At 40.5% G+C, this 21,593-nt stretch overlaps 1 protein-coding gene across 1 annotated transcript in view; it reads left to right on the forward strand.

Moving 5' to 3' along the window:
• Window positions 1-21,593, forward strand: part of col7a1l (collagen type VII alpha 1-like) — a 46,454-nt gene that overhangs the window by 12,087 nt on the left and 12,774 nt on the right. The window contains exons 22-80 of the mRNA XM_076722851.1: window positions 365-488; window positions 1,103-1,246; window positions 1,395-1,582; window positions 1,924-2,004; window positions 2,240-2,257; window positions 2,358-2,384; window positions 2,533-2,598; window positions 3,243-3,323; window positions 3,419-3,445; window positions 3,970-4,014; window positions 4,119-4,193; window positions 4,274-4,369; window positions 4,551-4,577; window positions 4,716-4,769; window positions 4,972-5,043; window positions 5,145-5,204; window positions 5,435-5,470; window positions 5,588-5,632; window positions 5,824-5,859; window positions 6,075-6,119; window positions 7,073-7,144; window positions 7,236-7,268; window positions 8,710-8,781; window positions 8,920-8,979; window positions 9,088-9,123; window positions 9,467-9,547; window positions 9,783-9,818; window positions 9,981-10,025; window positions 10,561-10,632; window positions 10,776-10,811; window positions 11,126-11,152; window positions 11,360-11,398; window positions 11,498-11,560; window positions 11,967-12,005; window positions 12,108-12,161; window positions 12,279-12,311; window positions 14,121-14,186; window positions 14,455-14,499; window positions 14,611-14,646; window positions 14,730-14,756; window positions 14,836-14,907; window positions 15,116-15,178; window positions 15,390-15,407; window positions 15,496-15,531; window positions 15,617-15,655; window positions 15,741-15,776; window positions 15,872-16,006; window positions 16,265-16,354; window positions 16,967-17,164; window positions 17,482-17,589; window positions 18,337-18,381; window positions 18,831-18,908; window positions 19,258-19,314; window positions 19,413-19,457; window positions 19,613-19,702; window positions 19,800-19,853; window positions 19,964-20,014; window positions 21,317-21,370; window positions 21,451-21,504. Of these exons, the coding sequence (XP_076578966.1) occupies window positions 365-488; window positions 1,103-1,246; window positions 1,395-1,582; window positions 1,924-2,004; window positions 2,240-2,257; window positions 2,358-2,384; window positions 2,533-2,598; window positions 3,243-3,323; window positions 3,419-3,445; window positions 3,970-4,014; window positions 4,119-4,193; window positions 4,274-4,369; window positions 4,551-4,577; window positions 4,716-4,769; window positions 4,972-5,043; window positions 5,145-5,204; window positions 5,435-5,470; window positions 5,588-5,632; window positions 5,824-5,859; window positions 6,075-6,119; window positions 7,073-7,144; window positions 7,236-7,268; window positions 8,710-8,781; window positions 8,920-8,979; window positions 9,088-9,123; window positions 9,467-9,547; window positions 9,783-9,818; window positions 9,981-10,025; window positions 10,561-10,632; window positions 10,776-10,811; window positions 11,126-11,152; window positions 11,360-11,398; window positions 11,498-11,560; window positions 11,967-12,005; window positions 12,108-12,161; window positions 12,279-12,311; window positions 14,121-14,186; window positions 14,455-14,499; window positions 14,611-14,646; window positions 14,730-14,756; window positions 14,836-14,907; window positions 15,116-15,178; window positions 15,390-15,407; window positions 15,496-15,531; window positions 15,617-15,655; window positions 15,741-15,776; window positions 15,872-16,006; window positions 16,265-16,354; window positions 16,967-17,164; window positions 17,482-17,589; window positions 18,337-18,381; window positions 18,831-18,908; window positions 19,258-19,314; window positions 19,413-19,457; window positions 19,613-19,702; window positions 19,800-19,853; window positions 19,964-20,014; window positions 21,317-21,370; window positions 21,451-21,504 (3,642 nt within the window). The remainder of the gene's footprint in view (window positions 1-364; window positions 489-1,102; window positions 1,247-1,394; window positions 1,583-1,923; window positions 2,005-2,239; window positions 2,258-2,357; window positions 2,385-2,532; window positions 2,599-3,242; window positions 3,324-3,418; window positions 3,446-3,969; window positions 4,015-4,118; window positions 4,194-4,273; window positions 4,370-4,550; window positions 4,578-4,715; window positions 4,770-4,971; window positions 5,044-5,144; window positions 5,205-5,434; window positions 5,471-5,587; window positions 5,633-5,823; window positions 5,860-6,074; window positions 6,120-7,072; window positions 7,145-7,235; window positions 7,269-8,709; window positions 8,782-8,919; window positions 8,980-9,087; window positions 9,124-9,466; window positions 9,548-9,782; window positions 9,819-9,980; window positions 10,026-10,560; window positions 10,633-10,775; window positions 10,812-11,125; window positions 11,153-11,359; window positions 11,399-11,497; window positions 11,561-11,966; window positions 12,006-12,107; window positions 12,162-12,278; window positions 12,312-14,120; window positions 14,187-14,454; window positions 14,500-14,610; window positions 14,647-14,729; window positions 14,757-14,835; window positions 14,908-15,115; window positions 15,179-15,389; window positions 15,408-15,495; window positions 15,532-15,616; window positions 15,656-15,740; window positions 15,777-15,871; window positions 16,007-16,264; window positions 16,355-16,966; window positions 17,165-17,481; window positions 17,590-18,336; window positions 18,382-18,830; window positions 18,909-19,257; window positions 19,315-19,412; window positions 19,458-19,612; window positions 19,703-19,799; window positions 19,854-19,963; window positions 20,015-21,316; window positions 21,371-21,450; window positions 21,505-21,593) is intronic.

Genomic DNA, 21,593 nt, shown 5'->3' on the forward strand with positions numbered 1-21,593 from the left:
GCAGGGATTTTAAATGTTAATAGCTGCTGTAAGGTGGCAGACTGCTGCAGTGAGTCTCCCGTGCAGGCCAGTAGCATTACCAAGAACACAATCTGCAATTATTTCACCTAGTGGGACAATCTGACCCAAACATTGGCAGAAAGGATTAACAAGGCACAATGCCACATGGCTTGTTGTTGCCGAAGTAAAGCATAGCAGCCAGGGAACCAGCCTGTAAACATGCAGAAATATGTATCGTATGCGAAGATCATTGACCATAATGAACTTTAGAATTTCTGTACAGCTCAAAGTGGCATTACATCCAATTTGGCTAAGGTGATGATGTTATTGATGATGTGTATTTTCTCCATTAATCTTCTCTTAGATAGCCGTGGTTCATTACAGCAGCGAGCCTCGGATTGAATTCCGTCTGAATGACTTCAAAGACAGAAACTCTGTGCTCAGGGCGCTCAGAGCTCTACGTTATGTAGGAGGCAACACCAGAACAGGTCAGTGACACTCACTTCTTAGCTTCTGTCTGCCGCCTGTCATCAGATGGCAGATGATTCCTATAACACCATGTAGGTGCTGCTGTTGATGTCACAGCCTCCAACAGCTGTCATGCTGATGGGCAGAAAACATGCTATTCTTGATCATATAGATGCATTAATACTGAGTGCTGACGTAGCTCGTACCACACGAGCTAACCTTGTTAAAGAAAACTTTTACTGTGTCTTGTAAGAAAAATAGAAGTTGCATTTAATTGCATCTGTTTCCTTAAACATCACAGAGAATTAAAGAGAAAGGGAACAAACTTTTGGTTGAACTTATTTGGAACCCACAAGACCTTAAAGTGATCATTTCATACATGAAAAGAAAATAATTCCTTTTAATTCCTGACTGCTTCATGAAAAATAATGATTTCATCATTGTTATTTCTGGAAGATGTCTTTGAAAATAAACTAGAAGTGTTTCTCTTTAACCTGGCTTTTGATTAGTGTTTATTTTTTATCATATTCTTGTTTTATTGTAATCTATTTAATTGTGTACTTGACAGGCATTTATCAGAGTAATACTCTCCAAAGTTTAATTGTTTTCTCCTCATATTTTTGTGTACACCCAGGAAAAGGCATCAGCTACGTCCTGCAGGAACTGTTCCAGGAGTCTCTGGGGATGAGGCAGGATGTGGCCCATGTTCTGGTTCTCATTACAGATGGCAGGGCTCAGGACAATGTGGTGCCTCCCTCCAGAATTGCACGTGCTCTGGGTCAGCACAAGTCACTGTGAAGCCTCCAAAGCGGTTTAGTGTAGCCAAAAAAAGCAATGTGGATATAGCAGAGAAATACATTTTCTTCAATAAATCTGCGATAAAGGTTTCTCTTGCGTTATCATGTTCTGAATCTGCTTCTCTCCAGGCGTCAGTATCCTGGCAGTCGGAGTCTCTAATGCGGACATTGAGGAGCTGAATAAAATAGCGGCACCCACCAGCTACAAAAACATCTTCTACGCACCAACCTTTGACGACTTCCCTTCCATAGAGAGAGAGTTTATCAATAGCATCTGTAGTGAGGAACTCCTCTCCGAGTTCAAACTGCAGGAAGAGGCAAGACAAACGCAAAGCAAAACTGTCATCTGTCTCATTTTTTCCTTCGGATTATTCAGATGTGGAGCTCAAGCAGACGTCTTGAAGCGCCTTACATTCATGCATGCGAATGAAGCCTTTAAATTACACATGTAAAACCAAACCACCTCTGGTGATGGTTAGGCATGACCTCGTATGAGACACAATAAATGTAATGTAAATCACTTTTTTAATTGACTCTGTAGGTGGAAACACTCCAGCAGTCCTGACTTTCCTGCCACTTTGTGCTATATCCTGTCAGTTCCCCACAATATCTGTGACCAGTCCATAATTGATATTTTTTCCCTTGTTTCTATTTTCAGTTCGCTCAGTTAGACACTCCAACCGAAGACCCAGAGGAGCTCCTTAAGCCTCAGGGTCCCTGCCCGTCCACGTGTGCGAAGGTGAGGACGAAATCTTCTTTCTCCTCCCACCACTGGTTTCCTCAATATTGCTATCATTACTGTCATTATCATATCAGTCATAGTGCGGCCACATGTGTGAGAGGGTACAAATCACCTCAAGACTGGAGATTCAACAGCAGCACATTGTGTCATTCAGCTGAACTTCTCATGTTAACAGTGGTTTGATTGATGAGTTCTTCTCTTAATTAATGGTATTAATTATTTGTTTATCCAGGGCCAGAAAGGGGAGAAGGTGAGTTAACTGAAATGTATATAACATAATGATGAAATATTAAATTGATTTGGAAATGTATGCAAAAGCAGTGTTATTCATATGACTCTCATTCTTTCAGGGAGATGGTTTTGGTCTTGGCGGTCTGGTATGTTTTATCAGGTTTTCTTATGGCCCCTGTTTGGTGATAATTCTTGACATTCTCTGCCGTCCTGTCTCTGTCCTGCATAAATCATTGATCTGAATTGGATTTGATTATCTTTATTATTAATTTAGTTTTTTGTTTTTGCATGTAGAAATTTAGGCAAAGTCCTGGACAGTATGATCCTTTCGTTTCTTCCAAAGGAGAAATGGGAGAAAGGGTAAGAATCAGCGCTACCACTACCATCATCTTCATCATCATCATTGATAATCAGATTACGTCACTCATCTGCTGTCTGTTTGGCTGCGTTTTTCACACTTTGTCACATCACATATTAAAAACCTTGCTAGCAACTCATTGTGATGAAAGGGAGATGGCAGTATCAACAATCTGGGTCCAGAATGACTGACCCCACCTTTAATCTGCACATAATTGGAGCCATAAAGGCACAAACTTTATGTCAGAAGGAATCAACCCAGGACTGCATTATATAGAAAGTGAAAGCTTCTTTACTCTGTGTTGGGCATTGACAGATTCACAGGTGAACAGATGTTTCCACAAACTGTGCTGTGTTTGTGATCGTGACTCATCAGCTCGAAATATTTACAGTGCAGATCGGTCCAAACGAGAGGTGACCCACGGCCTGTTTGCTGTTGTTCATTCCTTGAGTCAGTTACAGTAAATGTAAACACAGCTCCTCTGTCCTCGTGAGTCCAGTGAATCACGTCAATGTCGTCATTACTTTTTCATTTGAGCTGTATCCAATCTCACAACCCCGCTGCGACTGTGTGGGTGAGTGTAGCTTTGCTGTGTGCGTCTATTATTTCATTTTCCAGCACAGCCCATAATGTTTCAATATGACAGGGACCTCCAGGAACAGATGGTGTACCTGGGTTGCCAGGACGACCGGGGAGAACTGGACCACCAGGTTCTGCCGGCCAACGGGTAACTAAATTGGGAAAAAAACAAAACCTCACACGGACTTGGTTAAAGTTTATTTAATTTAGACTCTGAAAATGAAATATATTTTTTCTTTTCAGGGTCCTCCAGGCATTCCAGGTGATATGGTAAGATGGAAATGACAAAGAAATGTATGAAAAGAAGCTTTTTATGGAGCTTTCTGTCGGGTCAGCTGGCTAAAACTCATAAATGTGATTGCCTGTTTACCTTTACCTTAGTACTTTAGTATCAAAACCTAAGCTTAATTCAGCATTTAGAGTTTTATTCATCTGCAATAGACAGCTTTTATTTTGTCCTTTGGGGTCAGACTGGAAAAGTTTTATATTCATTTAATTTTTTGAGAGCATTTTTTGGGCATTTTTGTCTAAATAAAAGATAGAAAGGGGTAGTAGAAGGTAGAAAGTAGAAAGGGGACAGACAGTAAGGGGGAAAGGTCAAGTGATAATGGGTGTTTTATGCTGCACAGAGTATAAATCCTTAAAGCATCAAACAGACGTGATTGCCGTACATGGCCGGCATCTTAAACTCAGAGGCCATCAGGATGCCTCACCATTAAACTTTTCCATGTTTAGCTCATCTATCAGAATAATGTCTTGGTTAATAGAGTTTGTATGTGCTCTTTCCCTGGCAGGGTATACCTGGACCAGCCGGTTCAAAAGGACAGAGAGGAGAGAGAGTGAGTCTAACATGCGCATTTAATTTGGACTGATTGCTTCCTGCTACGATTTGAGCTCATGACGCAGCTGTCTTCTGGATTTATCTTCGCGTGTTTACACGTAGGGAGAGCCTGGATACGTTATAGCCGGCACGGATGCAAATTTTGTTCCTGGACGAAAAGGAGAGCCGGGATCTTCGGTGAGTCCTTAAAAAAACTCTTGGAGTTTTTCAACAGTGAACTTCAGGAAAACTCAGTTTGTATTCACTGCATGTTACAGGGTCCTCAGGGACCTCCTGGTGTACCAGGGGTCAATGGATCTCCAGGACCACCTGGCCAGCCAGGACCAGCAGGGTCACCGGGAATATCTGTCAAGGTAACATGGATCAGTGAACACTGTCACAGCATAACGGTGTCTCTCTGTTGATGATACTTGGTTCATTGTGCAGGTGTCACACCATCATATTGCATCGTATAACATCAGACCAACCAATAATATTCAGTATGAAGTGTCACAAAATACCAATAATGTTGTTTTTTATGTCTGCACTTCGTAGGGAGATCCTGGGGAGCCGGGAGCAAAAGTGAGTAGGAAGGCTGCTTATGAAAAGTTTGCACTAGAAGATTTAATGTGCAGCATAAATATCATGCATCACAAATGTTGAAGCCTATTATAATGCCTCAGACGCATATCTGATAATTATTCTTATCATTTTTGAAAGGGTTTACGTGGGAAGCCGGGTGTGAAAGGAGACAAAGGAGAGCCAGGAAGAGACGTAAGCGCATAGTTGATCAAATTAGCAGAAGTTGCAAAAGACATTGCACAACACCAACAGAAGATTATTCAGAGCTGCCCTCTGAAAAAAAAGTGTTCGCATAATTTGAAGTGTTTTTTTTATTCTCACTTCTTTTGTTTCCTTCCTGCTGTCGCTCACACACAAACTCTGATGACGCGCACGCATATGCAAACTGCTGCAGGGTATTGCAGGTTTGCCTGGTCCCATTGGCATTGATGGGGTTCCCGGTTTAGCAGGCCTGAAAGGAGAGAAGGTAACAGTGTCATTGATCAAGAAGTTACAACTATTGCACTTGACCAACCTGCTAAAAATACATGAATATAGACTGGCCTGATGAACATTTATTATTTGCAGGGGGAAGAAGGAATCGGCATACAAGGTATTCAAGGTCCTCGTGGAGAGCCGGGGGAGAAGGTACAGTACATAACGATGAACTTAAAAAGGAAAAATCTTCTATAGATAAGGAACATGATAATTTTATTTACAGCAGAATACAAAGTCCAGTCACAGTTCTGACATTAAGAAGCTGTCTGCCACGATGACGATGTCTTATGGGACAGATTGTTAATGTGGAACGTGGTGGTTCTGGATGCATTAATATGAAATCCAGTTTTTGATTCAGTCTTTGAACTGTTGTGTTGCAGGGAAATATTGGCTTAACGGGACCAGTTGGCTCAAAGGTAACAAACATGAAAAGCACATTTGAGCGTAAAGTAGTCCTTTTCCTTTTTTCATGTGAGATGTTTGTGTTGAGGGCGTTTGGGGAATAATATTTGCAATGTCATTTATATTTTAAGGGTGATCTTGGAGAGCAGGGCATCCAAGGAACCATCGGGCCTCGGGTGCGCACTTCATTATTGTCTCTTGTTCAATAGCTAGCGACGACTTCCTGCATATTTTACCCTTAAATTCATATGAATTAATTCCAGCTTAGTCTAATGAGATGAAACCAAACCTATTAAACTGTGGGTGAATCTTCTGTAAGAATCAGTGATGAAAGGATTCAGAGCCACTGATTTATTTTTACCTGCAGGGAAAGAAGGGATTCAAAGGGGAGCAAGGGGACAAGGTGAGTTCATCCCCCACGCATCCACTCTCTCTTCATTAGGCTGAAAATACGCGCTTTATAATTAATACGGGGAAGTGAAAGAATCAATTTAACTCAGAGTCAAGCTAATAGGTGTTTGAATAACACTACCATCATACCGTAACTATGTGAGGGTGTGCATGCGTATGTGTTCAGATTTAAGTGTTAAATTAATGAACACATTTGTGTCTTTTTAGGGAGAACAAGGAGAGATGGGACCAATAGGACCTCGAGGACCCACAGTGAGTGAGGATTACGTCTGATAGGACGTGGCCTTAATTGACAATACACATATACATTTGTAACTGCCTGCACAGTGGAGCCCATCGTAAGCTTCTCCAACCCAGATTCCAAAAAAAAAAATAGGACGCTAATGCACCAAAAACACCTGTTTGGAACATTCCACAGGTAAACAGGTTGATTGGTAACAGGTGATAGTATCATGATTGGGTATGAAAGGGGCATCCTGGAAAGGCTCAGTCGTTCAAAAGCGAGGATGGAGCGAGGTTCACCACTTTGGGAACACATGAATGGATAAAGGATATTACTACACGGGCATCAGTGAACACAGATTGCTTTGTGTTATTATCTTCGTTGTAAACAGCACCCCAACCTTTTTGGAATCGCGGTTGTACTTACACACCTGAGCATATAAAAATCTGCTGTCTAATTAATTTTTAATTACAATGAAAGCCTGGTGCGGGATGCAGTATATCTGTTTGGGACCAACTCCAAAATCTGTCTGGAAAAGTGGGTAATACACTATTTAATAACTGTTTTCTCCAAACAGACATTTACATAAATAAATGAACAAATGAGGAAGCCGTTTTTTTTTCGGGGTTATAAAGATTAGACTCTATCAGAGATTTTTCTGATTACACACAATCATGAGCCAAATTGTCAAACCTCAGTGGGTATCTTAAGCAAATGGCTCATTTTGTCCTGCATCACTGGTTTTTAATTTGAGGCAGCACAGTCCTTTGGAAGAGACTTTACCAAAAAATGCCACCATGAGGACCATATTCTTCTCTTTTGTAGTACAGTGTGCAGTTTTCAGCTCAAAAAAGTTAAGCTTTGAACACAACAGCTCCTAAAGTGCTGGTTAACAGAGGATGGCTTAGAATTAACTATCAATCATAAGAGAAATGGCAGTACAGAGTTCAGAAATCTTTCTCATTTCGTTTGACTTTTCCAGGGACCGACGGGACCACTGGGGTTAAAAGGAGATGAGGGTCCAAGAGGAGCCCCTGGAGATCCCGCCAAGGGTGTAAGAAAACTGTTTCACTCATTTTTACTTTAAACTAGATATAGAAGTCCTTGATACTCAGCACTCAGTCTTGTTTTTCCTATCACAACAGATAATTGGTCCAACTGGAAAGAAGGGTGCCAGGGTAAGTGACCAAAATCAGCTTTTTTACATTTTTTCATGCAGGAAAACATGTTTTTGTGGCAGTGTGCACCACCACCACTTTCATCTGTAACTAAGGTAAACAGAGAAAAAGGTCCTTGTTAACACCCCAGAAAACCTGGTTTCAGTTACTTCACTATCACATGAGATATTTCATCGACAGCAGCCTGGCAGCACAAATAAACAATCCGATAACTGGCATCACATTTTCATTCAGATGCTGCTCAACTCAACGAAGCTAATTCCTTTATAATGAAATCCAGCTGTGGTTTCGGCTGTTTAATCAGCTCTGCTCTACCACCTATGTGTCTAAATTGACTCACGGCGCCATTTACTGTTGTTGAAGAAAAATTACTCAGGACATTTGTGAGAAAATCACCAGCACAAGACATGTTTTTTTACTTGTACAGAAAGACATTTTCTTCTGTCTTGTATTTTCAAGTCGCACTGCGTTTGTTAGTGAATCGTAGGATGTTTGAAAGAGAGGAGCTCGGCTACCTAACGTTATGATTGCGATCCGTTTCTCTTGCTATGAGATGAAAAAGGGTAAATTCTCCATGTTTGATAACCCAAATGAACTAATTCAGCGTAACAGATTGTTAAAGTTGAAAAGGGTTGAACATCCAGTGATAATCAATGCTTATTACAAACTGTTCACACGTCAAAAACTGAGTTTGAGTTCACATTTTTTCTCATCCATGTTGCTTAAAAGTGGAGGTTCAAAGTTTGTTCATTAAAAAGTGATTTCACTCGACTGCTAAGATTACATTTTCGTTCCTCTTGTGCATCACATACCTGCTGGGCTCTGTGAAACCTGGCTGGTTCTAATTGCAATTCAAAATATGTCCTTTTTACCTGTCAAAATACCCTTGAAGTGATATCTGTTCCAGTCCAATGAGGTTTGACTCAACCAGTAAGACAACTCATGGCCTCCAGGAAGCTGTGCCTCCGAGAAATGTTTGGATAATTAAACCCTTAGTCTGCAATGGTCTTCACCTCTGAGCTGCTCAACTGCAATTCTGGAGTTTGAGAAGTTGTTGAGAGGGGAAAGTGGATTTTTGCAATTAGTCCAAAGACTGAAAGTTTAAGTTGTTTGTCTGTATTTACCTTAACTGGCTTAAAATAAGTCATCCCGCCAGAGGGAAGTGATTCTCTTAATGTTTTATTCCATCGAGACTTTCTTAATTAATTGTTTGGGGTATTCTTGCAGACTCAGACTCAGTCCTCTGGGTCTGCTCATCAAACACAATTAAGATTTTCTCTCATTAGCTTTTGCAGTGGGAGTGAATGCACCAATGAATGGGACTTCTTTAATCTCAGTCCACAGGGTACCATTTATACTGAAGAGTTTTGTTTTGAAAATGCTCGGATAATTTGAATCATGTCGTATGTGTGCAAATATGTGCTTGTTTTCCGTTTGTCAGGGAGACATTGGTCCAGTCGGCCCCACGGGCCCCCAGGGGATAAAGGGTGAACAAGGAGTCAAAGGAGAGAAGGTTAATATTGAGAAATAGTGCACATTGGGCATTAATTTAGTCTTTTCTGCATTTTGTAATCTTTCTGATTCATTAATCAAAGAGTAGCTGTCGTGCTGTATATGAAGACATGGCTTTGGTTGGTTCTCACGTGTGCAGGGCAGTCCTGGTTTTGGGATTCCAGGACAGCGAGGACCAAAGGGAGAGAATGGCGAGAGGGTGAGTCACCTGAAAAGGCTAAATTATTCCTTTTAACCCTATTATCATCATCACAATAAAGAAACAGAAAACAGCTGCTGGTTGCTATTTACGCTTTGTCATTCACAGGGAAATGTTGGCTTGTCTGGAAAACCAGGACCAAAAGTAAGAGAACTGACTGTTTTGGACAAAGTTAGCAACTAGCTGGTGAACACAGAGTCCGATTTTTCACTCTGCGGTTGGTGGAGACCAAACAGAAGCTCATGTTTGTCAGCTGTCGACACACATGGCTCTAAATCAATGCTAATGTTCCTCAGCTTCTGATGGAAATGCTGGAGGCAACTTAAGCTAACACGTTTGCACTTGTGCTGCAGCCCCCAAGTGGCTAAACAAATATTTACCACTTTTCTTATGTAAATAATTTTGTGTATTTTGATGAAAGGCTACTGCTAGCGTCCATTGTAGCTATTTAAAAACCCATAACAGAAGTCGTGTGGTGTGTTTCCAGGGGCAGGATGGCTTCAAAGGTGACAAAGGGAGTCTTGGTTTACCAGGCAATCCTGGAGAACCAGGATTAAGAGGTAAAGATGTAAGTAAATCCTGAATGGCTGCTACAGCCATGATACAAATTTTTTGTGCAATAGAATTCAGATGTATTTTTCTTATGAGAGTTTATTTAGAAAATGTTACAGCGGGAGAAAGCCCAGAGTACAAATCAAACATAAGACACATCACAGCTTGTTCCTTTGTCACATTTATACTGTATGTTTGCACTGTGTTTGTGTTGGAGACATTGAGACAATTACTGTTGACTTTGTGTGTAGGGTGCAAGTGGAACTAGAGGAGAGCAAGGAATTAAGGTACAGTCAGCATGTTTACTTAATGTTTTTGTTTGTTCTGTTGGTAAGCCGCGTTGCTCAGGAGGTTAGCTCGCTCAGTGATGGCATATATACTCAATACAGTTATAAACACTTACAATCATGTACTCATTTGAAGTGATGACATCCCGTTGTCTTTCACAGGGTGAACAAGGACCACCTGGAGAGCCTGGTGACAGAGGAATTAGGGTATTTCTTTGGTGTTTTAAAAGCTGACATATAATGAAAACGAAGAAAAAAGAATAATACATGTGTATCCATACATAGAATACCCCCCAAAAAACAGCAGCAAAGACTAAAGCTGTCTGAAAAAGACATATTTTTTATATATTATTTAGAAGAGAAGATAAAGATTGTGTGACTCAGTGTGATGATGATGCAAGTCTGACTAAAGGACTAATTACTCTTCTGCTCACCACCCGTGTCATAGACACAATCAGCAGCTTAATTTGCTTTGTTTATATTGCATTTCTATTTCTCTTCATTTACAATCTCCAGTTTTAGGATTCTTATGCTGAAGGGTGCCACTTAGCGCCTTTAGTTAGCCCAGAATTTACAGGCTCCATCGTCTTTCAGGCCTTCAAACATGAATTTGTAGACACAGATTTTTGTCTTATTCCACAAGTTTAAATTTGTATCTACTGTAATGTCGCTGTATGGCTGTTGATTTAAACAGCACTGGAAGGCTGCATTTTGTTTTGATTCCTTTGTTAATATTGATCAGGGTCCGCTGGGATTACCAGGCCGACCAGGAGACCCAGGAGAGAAAGGAGATCCTGGGAAGCCTGGTCTGCCAGTAAGTTCTTTGAATTTAATTAAAAGAAGATAACTATTAAACTATATTTAAGATTTCTTTACAGTTCAGTGGATTTTGGAGTGTAAACGTCACTTAAATTGCAATGTTTCAAGAGAACCTGTGATGTTTGTTTTATTTTGAAGGGCAGCGATGGAAAGAAAGGCGACAAAGGGGAGTCGGTATGTTTGTATTCACCACCATCCCGCTCTCATTTGATGAGCGTGTGTATTGTTTCTCCTGCTTGACGCCCTCTGATCATTCTTCTGTGTCACTCACCATGTCACAGCTTCACAACCTGCTATCGTCCTGTGACCTCACGATTTCTGTTTTGATATGTTCAGTAATTAAGTTTTTGTGTGTGTGCCACCCTTCAGTGCGTCTGCTATTTTTCCTTTGTGCTGCCAATATGGACTGTGTTTAGCAGTGTGACATTTCAGATTTTAACTGTGCTTTCTTGTGCTCTTCTTTTGATCGTGCTGCCGTTGTCACGAAGGGAAAACCTGGACCTCCGGGAGTGCAAGTAAACAAACCTCTGTTATCATTTTTGACAGCTTCTCATCAGTTCAGCCATGTTTGTCAAGGGCATTCGTTGTAACGGAGCTCATAAAGAACAAAGGGAAAAACACAACTCTCCCATGAGACCTTGGAAAATGAATTTCTGCTCTCAATCAGCTGGAATTGTGTCAATTACCAGGTTAACTCTTGATTTCTCATTTTGTCCCACCAGATTGTTTCAGACAACAATCTACTGACCAGAGTGATAAAGGTAACTCACATCCAACATGCTTGATGTCATTCAGGTTTATGTCTTTTCATATTTAATCAGGGAAATTAAAGTTCCCTTTTCTTCTCCCCTTCCCCTCAGGGAGAACCAGGAGAGCCTGGTCAGCCCGGTTTGAGAGGAGAAACAGGTCTGCCTGGACCAAGAGTGAGTATCCTGCCTCTTGCTTCACATGTCAAAAAACTTCAGAAGCACGCCAATCACAACTACCATCAATAGCAGTGCAAACGCAAAAGCAATTAGTCCATTTATTTAATAAGGCATTTGGCAAAAAATGTGTATTTCTGCAATTATTAATGCAAAAACTGTAAACATTCACTTCTCACATGTTGGGATCTTTCTGGTTTTCTCTGTTTTACAAAAATAGTAATTTGAATATCTTTTGGGATTTGGACTGTTGGTAACACAAAAAAGGCATTTGAAGACAGTACCTAATGCTATTTTTTGACATTTCTTGGACTAAACACTTAAGCGCTTAATGATTAAATGGAGAGAACTGATTGATTGATTGGTAATGGAGACAATAATAACTAAACTTTGTCTCTCTCCACAGGGTCCAGAGGGGAAACCTGGACTACCAGGACCATCTCTGGTACGTGCGACATCATTTTAAATGGCATTTATTGTGGTGCTGTTTGTATCAACTGGACCTGCCTTTGTTTCAAGATGTTCATGTCTTTCATGTGGTTTACAGGGAGGTTCAGGAAGAGGTGGACTAGATGGTTTACCAGGGACACCAGGAATGAAGGTTGTATAAACACAGTTTGACTTGTATTATTTAAATCTGCACATGTGAACTGCGTTGAATGTTGACCATTTACAGTATGAACTCACTCATTATAATGGTGTCTCATAATGACTGCAGGGTGACCAGGGACAGAAAGGAGAGCCTGGTGCGGTGAGTGCCCTGGTATTTTCATTATCACAGTATTATTTGTGCAAAAATCAGAAATAGAGATGTTTTGTTTTGACTGGCAGCATGTAGAATCTGTTTACTGAAACTGAACTCATTAGTCACTTCATGGAAGGATTCGCTGGTCATCCCTCGACAACTGAGTGGAAACTGTAGAGAAATAATTTGACTCACTTCAGTCCAGTTCACTCTGACACATACTGTAAAACTCATCCGATCTCATTAAGCAGTTGTTTGGGTTTGTGACTCAGTTTGCTGTGATGCAACCTGCAGACTGATAATGAAGCTGACAGAACATAAAAGCGTCTTGTTATGCATTCATGTGAGTTACAGTACATTATCACGCCCACACAAATACGTTAATGAAAGGAAAAGCAAAGATGCTGTCATGTCCTTTGGATCTTTATGCATTTAACTCCTTTTTTCTTTTATTGCACTTTCGTTTTGCGCCCATCCACTTCAGATGTGTTTGTCGTGATTCATTTTGTCTTGACGTTTCGCCAGTTTCATATTCGGATTCTGAAGAAACGTGGTTTGGTTTTAATTATAATTCTTCCAGCTGACATGGCTTATAAACTTGAAGCTTGGAACTTACAGTGAGCAAACCGTGCTTAAGCTACGATGATGTCTTTAGACAAACACAAATTCACAGTTCTGTGGAGAGCTTCACAGAGTGGAGTTAACCTCCCTTACATCCTCTTAAATAGATCAAAGTACTTTCCACAGCTGTGTGACAGAAGTAGAAGAAACGCCCAGAAACTGCTTCTGCCTTATAGGTTTAAGAACTAGTTTGATGCCTGTCACATATGGCAAGAAATATAAAGATTTGGTTCCTGAGAGGGTAATAAAGGGCGAACAAGACAAACTTATTTGCACCCCATATGGATCACATACTCTATGTGTCTCCGTCATTTTTATACATCATATCTACAGAGGTATATTTGACGCCATGAATTTTGCAAGACTCCAGTTTCTCTCAGCTGTGGCTCCCCGGAGATGTGACAAACATAAAGCAGATGAAACAAGCAGCAGAGCCGAGACTTAAAGCTTCACGAATCAGATCAAATGACTGCGTGTCGCTCGTACTGACAACTTCACAGATAATCGTCACCCAGCCCTGAAGATCCCCCAGCTGATCGGAAAGTTTTATCCTCATCCAGCCCATTGTTTTGGTTTTACAGCTCGGAGCTTTTGCTGTATTGGTTCACTGTCATTTGCCAACAACCCCATTTCCAGCAGCAGTGGGGCTATATTCAGCAATAAACCTCTGATAAATCAGCTGTTAAGTCAGCTGTCAGCTGATAAGTTAACTGGATAGCACAACAGAGTATTCAGCAGCTAAAGAGCCAGATATTTGTCCCAGTTGTTGGTGGTGGAGACCAACGCAGAGCTAAAAGCAGAGTGACTGTTGGACTTGGATTCGCTAGAAATGCTACTCCAAGTGAATGTAAATGTGCCTGGATGTATACTGGATGTGTAAATAAGCAGCTGTTTGCTAACATGTTTTCCATATAAACTTTGCAAGGCAGTATTACAATGTGTTATAATGTGTTATGATAAAGTCTTTTAGATAATTAGTTAATTTGCCTAATTTAATGCAACACTCATATGGACAGAAGTCTTTTATCAGAGCTGTGACAGAATAATAATTGGAATAGGAAAAGTGTCAACTTAGTTGTAATAAAGTGAAATGATATTAGCTTTTGCCACTAGTTATTTGTCAGTGTTTTGTACCAGTGTCACTATTTATATATATTTATATACCATTGTTTTTGTATGTGTGCATGTGAGCAGAGGGGAGACAAAGGCGACCAGGGCCGGGTTGGGATTGCCGGGATGCCCGGTTTACCGGGAACTCCGGTGAGTATCACTCTGAATCAATCATTATATTTTCATCCTTAATACATCCCCAAGTTAAAAAAGAAAAAAAGGGACTGTGATATAAAAAGCAAATCCTTTTTGACGTATACTCAATTGAAAACAGTACAAAGCTTTTTTTCTAATCAGGGTTGTACGTCAGTATGTCGAACAGTCAGTTCTGGAGTCCACATTAAAATGAAATGAGCTGCAGTAATCAGTCTGAAAGATATCTCCTTGGACTGGTTGCTTTATTTCTTCTGCTCTACAGGGGAGACCTGGTATTGATGGGAAGAGGGGCCTGCCAGCGAAAGACGTGAGGAGACATTTTCATCACTTCTATGCTTAAAGTCGATGCTACTTCGACATTATGCTAACAAAAGTGTTCAATCTAAGTTAAAACTGAAATTGTATTTTCTTTTTGCAGGGAGAAAGAGGACCAAAGGGAGATAGTGGAGAAAAGGTTCTTAAACTTATTGCATCCAGCTAGAACATCTATGACGCTAGTTTCTAAATATATAAGTGTTAACGTTCCTCTCATTCCAGGGGGACAAGGGAGATGCAGGTGCAAATGTAAGCAGTTCAGAGATAAAAAATTAACAAATTATTAAAACTGACGTTGTAACTTTAGAGCGTCTTTCTTCCTTCACAGGGTAGAGATGGTAGTAAGGGGGAACCGGGACCTCCAGGTTTGCCTGGCAGGCAGGTGCTTGTCACTCCAGAGGTAAGTGATTTATGAAACAGATTCCTTATTTCCACTGTCTTTCCAAAGCATAGCAGTAAATTAAGCAGCTTATTCACAATTGTGCCTATAATGATGATCACTTATGGCTCATTTCTATTTGCCGGTGATTCAGAAAAACATTAACCAGGCCCACCTAGACCTGCCTGCCGGCTTGAATTTATTGACTTTTATGTGGATCTGTTCTCAGGGCGCCACCATTGATGAAATCCGTCAAGCATTTCCAATCCCAATGGGTCCTCCAGGAGCTACTGTGAGTTTAATACTTACACACAACATGTTTCTACATACTTAGAGCTCCTGATAACGGCCCTATATTTCAGCTGTTGCATGGCATAATTCATATTTGCACGCATGGCGTCTGAGTCATCATCCAGCGATGACTGAACAGATATAGCAAGCTTGATGTCATGCATTGTAGATGCATGTTCCAATGTCTTGCTCTTCTGTTTCTGTGTGTTTAGGGCTCACCAGGAATGAAGGTAAGATGGTGATGGGGTTCATACTGAAACTGAGTGTTATTAAACAAATGAAATATTGGCTGTGTAGCTCATCTGTCTTTTGTTATAGGGCGATAAAGGAGAAATAGGCCTGAAAGGAGACAAGGTAGTGCTTCAGTGTTTTCCCCACGCGTGTATATGGAGATGTAAATCACATTGTTTTCACTGCACTCACAGTAATGTTCCCTTAGGGTGATGCTGGAGCTCCTGGAAAATCTTTCGAGATGAAGGTGAATGACAGATTTAGTAATTCCTTGATTTAAATTGAACTGTCTTGTTTTGTGCTTTGAGCAATATGTTTGTCCTCTTCTTTAGGACATCGAAGTGATGTTTGAAGCCTACGGAATAAGGGTGAGCTCTGGGCATCACATTGTATGCATTTCTAGGCTGGTAGAGTTCGCAATAGCATCCCAGTTTGACCTTCTCAATGAAAACCTTCTTCTCAGCTGCCTCTGCTGAAGGCTTTGATTGACAGGCTGCTGCAGGAGGGAATAGAGGAGCTGCTTCATGTGCTCGGCACCTCCTCGAAGACAAAGGAGAACACAGAAACTCACACCTCCAACATCATCACTGAGTACACAGTATGTACACTCTAGAGAAGAAGTGTGTGAAACTTAATGAATTAAGTGAATTTTATTGAAGTTTGAGCCAAATTTGCCTTGACAAAACAACAGAACAACTGTCTGTGATTTCTTCCCTAATTCACAATAACTTTCAATAGTTTATCCGTCAACTTCTTCTTATGGTTTATGTAATTAAACAAAAGATCATAAGATTTCCAACACAAAGTGCCATAAAAACAAAATGCTGCTTGTTTTCTGTTTGTGTTGTCTCAACAGAGTTCAGTGAAGTTCGACCTCAGCGGCCAGCAGCTGGACACCTTCGAGGACCCTGATTTGGACGACCAGCTTCCAGAGCCTTTCTCAGTTGTAAGTAACCTCAAAATCTGCGTCTTGAGTCTTTAAATCCACTTTTCCTATATTGAGGAGAATAACACCTTCATGCAAGATGAGATTATTCTGTCCTGAAGGCTCAATATGGGTGTAAATTACTCCATAAAGATTTAATTGTTTTCATGAGACACAGTGCTGTTGGATCAATCTTGTTTCGTTGTATTAAACTACGGCAACACTTGCAGGGAAAAAAACACCATTATTACAGAGAACATTTAGAAAGTAAAAATTTGCATTTGTTTTTTTCACGCTTTTTAACCTTTTTCATTTATTCTTCCACTCTCATTTTATTTAAATGTTCTTTGCAACATGTTGCATGATGACACTGATGAAAGCAACGAGCCAAAACATGTTGGTCTCACAACGAACTTGTTCTTTATACTACAAGTGATGAAGGAGTGTTGTTGTTTTGACCTCCTCAGACTATTTCCCTTCTCCCTGCACCATGCAAGTAGGTGAATTTGTGCAAAGAAAGCTCTGCTCTAATTATACTAGCAGCTGTCTTCACACTCCCTGTGTACTGTATATTGTATTGGTCCAAAACTGCATCTTCTCTCACCTCTGCTAATTGTGTCTTTTGATGTGAAGGACCCTTTAAATAAAACTGCAGAGGGTCCCACTTTATGGGCTGTCACCACGCTGAACGGACAGCAGCAGCTCGACAGGATTGACACCAAGTTAAAGGGATCCGGGGGGAAGGAAGGGGTGGAGGAGGGCAGCGACGCGTCCCTCAAAATTAACCTGACTGTAGTCAATTCTACTTTCAATTACACTACGACGCAGGAGGTAAGGACATTTTACAATAGTATGTATGTCGGCTTTAAATGTATGTATGAATTTTAACACATTAAACCTTTGGAATCAAGCTGAGCAGCACATGTTCACACCTGGCAGCTTTGAAATGTGATTACAGCATCACATTGCTGATAACATTTTATTCTCGCAAAAAGAATAATTGTGTGAGAAATGTGAGAGAAAAAAATTGTTCTGTTAACCACATGTAAGTACTGAAAACACAACACTCAAGCCTCAGACACAGCTTGTGTGGTCCAGCGTTTATTCTCTGCTGATTACAAAGTAAAACAAATTAAAATGTGTGTCAGACGGTTTCAGGGTTACCAGAAACTGTGGTGGAGACTGTGCTCCTCACTCAGGAGGACTCTCTGAAGAAGAGCTTAGGACAGAAGAAGAAGAACAGGGAGCGCGGGAAGGTATGGACATGTTATTGATGACTGGGTTTGACTGATCAAAAATAAGCACGGAGTATTGTTTCATCTATTATATTCAACATAAAACAAGTAACAAGTGTAACAATGTTTCTCACTCATTTATAACTTAAATGTATATTATTAAAGGAACATACTAGTATTGCATTTTTCAGCCCAACCTTCCTTCATTCCAAGCATTTACTGATTTCAGTTCAGGCCACTATACAGGTGAAAATTACAGAGACTTTTTGTTGGTTTGTTTTGACAAAGTTAAGGTATTGTTCCATGGTAATGCACATGGGATCAAAACATCTGTGGTCAAAATCGTCACTGTGACGGATTATCTACCTCAAAAAAGCGTTTTAATACAGTACATTTCATTCCATGTGAAACTACATGTGCTTTACATTAAAGTGCATACATCACATTAGAATCTAACTGATTTATGGAAAACCTCATCAGTAATGTAAACTATATAATAATGGGCTGAAACATGCAAAACCTCCAGTGTGGTCCTGTACAAATAGGTCTAAACCATTAAGCAACTTTAACACTAAGGGTTCCCTAAATATCTTTAAGGGAAGGTGTTGGATTAATTTTTTATATTAATTAACTAGCTGACTACCACCCCTCTTAAATATCTCCCTCCACTGACAGTATCAGCTCATAGTTTCAGACTTGATCATCAACGTCTCAAGCATGAGAAACCTTTATCTTTTTTTTTTCTCCGACTGTGAACTTCTTAACCAGGGCAAAGGAAATAAAGGACGACATAAGAGGCAGAGACAACGCCTGGTAAATGTCCTTGAAGGGGTCAAATTAACCTGAAAACTTAACTCCACCAGAAAGAAAGAAACCAACTAACACAAACGTCTCACCCCGCAAGATTTAAACACACTGGCTATCGCTAACATGATGTTAACATTATATTATTTGTGCAGAAATAACAGCTTTAGTGCTAAAATGTCTTCAAAATAATCATAATAACTAACATTTTTTTAAACATAACAAACAGAATTAACCACTTATTGTGTACATGGTGTGGCTAGTAAAACTAAGAGCATGCTTTTGTCTCAACGTCCATGTGCTTCTCATTGTGTTGATAGCAGGTTTGAACGTTCTTGATTAATGGGTTGCTTTGTAATCGCTTGGCATTGTTGTCTCCCAGCCACTGACACAGATGATAAATTATGATGTGTAACAGTATCTTCCTGTAATTATTGTCATGTCTCCTTTATCGAAAGACAAGTGAAGAGGACAGGCAAGAGGAAGAGGAGGAAGAGGAGTTTTATGACGGTGAAGAATACAGTTACGAATACGAGGTGGGCAGCCGCCGCAACGAGTGACTAATTCACCAACTGTGGGAAAGTTTAAAGTGCTGATTGATGGCGCGGGGGTCGCAGACGTGGAGCGCTGTGGCTTCTTATTAACGCACCTGTCAAACTCATAATCAAACCGCCTGTTTTTTTTTTTTTTAATGTAGAAGCATCTCCTCTGTGCCTACAATAAACGCAGAAGAGAGCTGATTAATGACACACCCACTACCTGAATTAATTATTAAAAATAAATTAGTTTGTCATCACAGCCCACTGCATCTGCTCTGCACATCACCCGCCAGAGTGTCTGTAGGTGTTTAAAAGTTCCAATGAAATCATGCTTTTCTCCAAACAGGAAGAACTTTACCCGGATGACCCCTCGGTCTCTCAGGAGAGGAGAGACAACAGACAGGTAGATTTGCTTCAAAGAGCATGCTCTCATCTGTTTCAGCTGGATTGAAGTAATGTCAAATATTGTCCATGTTTTTTTTTTTTTTTAATCATATGCAGCTTGAAGTCCAAACGGATGAATTCCCCCATCGGCTGGATAACAAGGTGAGCATTAAGGATTCTGCAGCCCGGATAATAACAAAAACTCATTCACTGTTGCAAGACTGTACTCTGATAGAAAGGCAGCAGAGACAGCTGAGATCAGTTATGTGCCGCCCTGCTGTGCTTGAAGAATAATAACATGTTTTTGGTCTTTGTAGGAGGAACTATTACCCACACACGGCCCTGCCCGCTCAGAGACCTCCAGTGGTCCTCTGACAGCCTCCTCAGACAGAGAAACTGCACTTAATGTATGACGTATTACAAGATTAATCTGAAACATTTCAGCCCAAGAAGCAACAAAACAGGTCCAAACCCATGATCCCTGTTTGATTTTTCTTCCCTCAGGGTGTCTTGACAACCACAGAGTCACCATCTCAAGCCATGGGCGATACAGAGGAGGTATGAGGGGCATCTGGCCTTTTAGGGTCTTACTGGAAGTGTTCAATGTTCACTTCTGAAGAGTCGTTTTCACTGTCACATTCTCATCTATGCTTTATTGTTCTGACCAGGACGAAGCGTCGCTGCCTACACCTCCCATCACAACAGAAGAACCAGACAAGGTAGAGCTTTGCTTTTAATTTAAATCATGCAGGCTTGAATCTTAGCTTAGATCCTTGCATGCCTTGGAATGCGATTCTTTTATTTACACTTAACACGAGAGAGTGATGGACAAGTGCTTGAATAAACTGAAGGATGGGCTTCACTTTCTCCCTGCCATAACATGCATAAACCATAGATGAGCACTTGGCATCGTATCTCAAGGCCTTTTCTTCTTTCTACCTCCTATGAAAATTTCACCAGTGCGAAGTCTAATGTGAACACTGTGGGAATGTACCATCATAGAGTTTATAATTCACAAACCTTACCAAAGCATGAGACAGGAGAGCATTTTTGAGCAGCATGCTTTTAGCGTCATTTCTCCAAAGCTTGTCTGAATGGGAATGAGCACAAGTAGCAGCCTAGTCCGCCTCTTCAGGAATGATTTACTGGCAAAGGAACGATTCCAGAGAGTTACTTTTAATACTTTCTCTCTCTCGTTTTTCTAAACAGGACATCTCTTAATTCCCAAGAGACTGACTATAGAGCTTTAAGCATTCATAAGAAAGCACACACCACATGGAGAGTGTGATTAACTGTGAAAACTGTTTGGCTGGTGAGGAGCCCTGAACCTGACCAACGTTTCATGAGGAAGGACTTCTTTCCACACAGAGACGATGTCACTTGCCCAAACCTATGGCGAAAGTTCATATCTTGTTTGAGGGCTTTAAGGAGTACGCAGAGCTCTATAGAAAACCAGGCACTGCAGTCAGACTCTCGCAATTGTTTCCTCGTGTTCAGCTTATTTTCAGTCTTCACTTTGTTCCATGTAAACGCCAGTGCAGCCTTTGCTTGCCTTGTCTACCGCTCCTAATTTATTTATTCAGACAAATATTGTATCACATTGGATGAAAACACAAAGCTTTTTGGTCCAAGAATCTAAATTCATATTTCCTTTTCAAGTGTACTGAAATTTATTTATTGAAAGATGGAAAATATCTTGTGTTAGCGCTTCACCAAACATCTTTGACGACCAGTGATATTATTCAAAATGTATTAATATTATAGCAAATTTATAGCCAGTTCAAGCACACTTTTCACTGGTGAAATTTTCCCCTGCCATGACAGTGTTTTTGTCTGTGTTTAGCCTCTCTGTGCATGTATTCCTTCAGTAAAAGTGTTCAATATCTCTCCAAGCAAGTCTGTGTCTTTCTTTCTTACAATACATCAAAGCACACACTTTCATTACTGCAGCTGTTTGACAGGAAGCATCAGAATTACTGAAGCTAAATATGCTCATGAGAAGTTTTGGGGGGGCTTGACAGGTGCCTCGATCCCAAATCAGGGTGAAGAAAAGCGCCCCCTGGCCCGATTCCATGGTAAGTTTCACCTTATTTTGGAGAAGGCAGATTAATAATAATAATAATGAACGGCAGGAATGATGATTTTTATATTTTAGGTGTTCATGCCAGGTGCCCCGGGCGGAAGAGATCGCTTCAAGGAGGCACAAAAAGTAATCATTCTTCACTAGATATTTCCCATCTTTAAAAATTAAAATTTCATACATGTGAGTTTGCATCAAATAAAATATGAAAATGCCTC

This window comes from Chaetodon auriga, chromosome 22, assembly GCF_051107435.1.
Source record: "Chaetodon auriga isolate fChaAug3 chromosome 22, fChaAug3.hap1, whole genome shotgun sequence".
Taxonomy (NCBI): domain Eukaryota; kingdom Metazoa; phylum Chordata; class Actinopteri; order Chaetodontiformes; family Chaetodontidae; genus Chaetodon; species Chaetodon auriga.